This window comes from Dacryopinax primogenitus, assembly GCF_000292625.1.
Source record: "Dacryopinax primogenitus strain DJM-731 SS1 chromosome Unknown DACRYscaffold_6, whole genome shotgun sequence".
In the NCBI taxonomy this organism is placed as follows: domain Eukaryota; kingdom Fungi; phylum Basidiomycota; class Dacrymycetes; order Dacrymycetales; family Dacrymycetaceae; genus Dacryopinax; species Dacryopinax primogenitus.
In genome coordinates this window covers 1,148,884-1,151,231 of record NW_024467203.1, presented here as the reverse complement: position 1 = coordinate 1,151,231, position 2,348 = coordinate 1,148,884, and the positions used below count along the sequence as shown (strand labels likewise).

At 47.1% G+C, this 2,348-nt stretch overlaps 1 protein-coding gene across 1 annotated transcript in view; it reads right to left on the bottom strand.

Annotated features, from left to right (window-relative positions):
* Positions 1-376, bottom strand: part of DACRYDRAFT_106464 (uncharacterized protein) — a gene marked incomplete at both ends in the record, with an annotated part of 3,048 nt that extends 2,672 nt beyond the window's left edge. The window contains 2 exons of the mRNA XM_040768273.1: positions 38-223; positions 273-376. Coding sequence (XP_040630197.1) covers positions 38-223; positions 273-376 — 290 coding nt within the window. The remainder of the gene's footprint in view (positions 1-37; positions 224-272) is intronic.
* Between the last annotated feature and the right edge of the window lie 1,972 nt (positions 377-2,348).

Sequence of the window (2,348 nt, the reverse complement as noted above, 5' to 3'; positions counted from 1 at the left end):
CATCGGCCCGATCCTTGGGCACAAGAGAGTAGCGCACTGGCTCTTCGACGGGCTCGAACGTCTAAAACTCGTGCGACTCGCAGTACGAGCACGGCTGGGGGGCGTTGTGCCAACTACCAGATCGGTAGGAACGATCGCTCCTACCCGAAGGCTGATCTCTGTTGGAGATCCGCAGATGTCTCCGGGCGTGCCAACAGGTACTCCTCTGGTGACCGTAATTGATCTAGAAACTCTTTTGAGAACAAAACGACATGTCCAAGGTGTATGCGTACCTATAGCCCGCTACCGTCTTCCTGTTCACCGACTCGATCTGCAGAAACGCTCCAGATTGGATACCCCCCTCTTCAATATACTTGTTGAGTTTCGGCGAGAGCATAACCAGCAGAGCAAATGTTCCGTCAGATATAGTAGCACTGTTTGCTACACTTAACTCGCCGTGCTTCTACTCGAAATCCATCGTCCACTTACCCATATTCATCCCGCTATCCTACACGTTGTCCTTCTATCGTTCCCGGATACATGTCCACCACTTGCATCACCAAGTTCTTGAAGGTTTTGTCGTAACTGTTTACAAGCGTCGCACAAGCACCAAAAGTCAGACGGACTGCCATAGTGGTCACGGAACGCAAAACACAAAAGGGGCCAGGAGGACCGTGACTTGAACGCGTCAACGGAAGCATATGTGCATCCGTTCACCCGTCCCCTAATAGTAACAACATTCCTGATAAATCACCTTCACTTATCAACTTCAGCATGTCTTCCTTGCAGCATTCAATTGCCAACATAACACAATGTAAGTGTCCTGCTACCTAAAACACTTCCTCACCCTCAATATCAATATAGCTTTACAGGCTTATCTAGATTTTCTTCAGTACCATCCTGATAACATCCTTGAGCCCATGGCCATGTCCCAAGGCACCTATTCAATGCACATGCCAACCATTCGTACCACAACTGATTTGACCACTGCTGCAACTTTGAAAGAGTGTCCCACCACCTTTCCAGATCCCCCTCCTTCACAGCCTTCCCCTGGACCTTCCACCACCCATAAACACTCTACTTCACAGGCCAGACTCACACTGCTGCACAATACAAAGAGGGTGAAGGTTGTGGATTTAACTATGGACAGACAATGAGGTGTGTGGTTCATGAGCTCATGTAACCACAATGCTAACTTCTGATTTTGTAGATCAAAGTCAAGGTTAGCCCTGTTAATTTTGTGCTCAATGCCAATGCTCAGTCTGCTGACTCCTTGTTTTCACACAATAAAGCCAAGTCTTTTGAGGAAGAATCAATTTGCAAAATGCACCTCATCATTATTCTCAGACATCAGATGGATGTGTTGAAGTAGGAGAACAAGCATCTACGTGAAGCTCTGGAATGTCAGGATGGGCTCAGTCCTGATGCACACTCAGACACTTGATTGCCTATGGTTCTATCATAACAAACACTGTATTGTAGCTCATGACCACCTCATATTACCCACTCCAACACAGATAACCATTCTCCACACATTACTGCCAAATCCAGAGTACTACACTGTACTAGTATTAAGCAATATCATTCCAGGGTTGCATTGTCTGTGTAATGTTGTGTGAAATCAAGCAAATGCACATTTACTTTCACTCCTTAGATTTGACACAGGTTGGAAGCCCATCCATTCCTTCCTCCCCTACTTACGTACACAAAACTTTGGCTCCCAATGGAGACTGCCTTCACCAGGCATGATCCGAGTGTTGCCAAATCCACAACACTGTTCCCAGTCATGCCAACATTCCCTCACACTCCTGTCCTGAAATCTCCACCAGCATCTGAATCACTCTCCAACTCCTTAACTACCTAAGCCAAGAGACAATTGGTGGTGATTCCACACTCCTGTCAGTCTTAGGCATAACCCAGGTTGAAGAGCTGACCTGCAATGTTTGCAGCACATCCAGCTCATGTGTGTGCCAGATATTGTCCACATTTCCCAGAGGAGTGTTAGATATGTTGCACAACATCATTGTCCACATTTCATGCTGCTTGACAGCATGGAGGTGTCAGGGCACCAGCTCATTGCTTGGTCAAGAGACATGACCAAGCCTTTATGACATGGAAGTAGCTGGTATACCTTGGCATGTGCTGGACCTGCTGGAAGGATTGGATGGTCAGGTGACCTGCTGTGCATGGCTGTGCATGACCTCATATGACCTCATCCTTGGTCATATGACCTGATCACCTGACTAGGCTGAGTAAGCAAGATGTTCTAGCAGGTTCCACCACAGAGGTATAAATATAAGGCCTACTCTGCCTGGGACTGTCTCTTCAGACTTGGTCTCTTAGGATCATCCACAGATACCTATACTGTA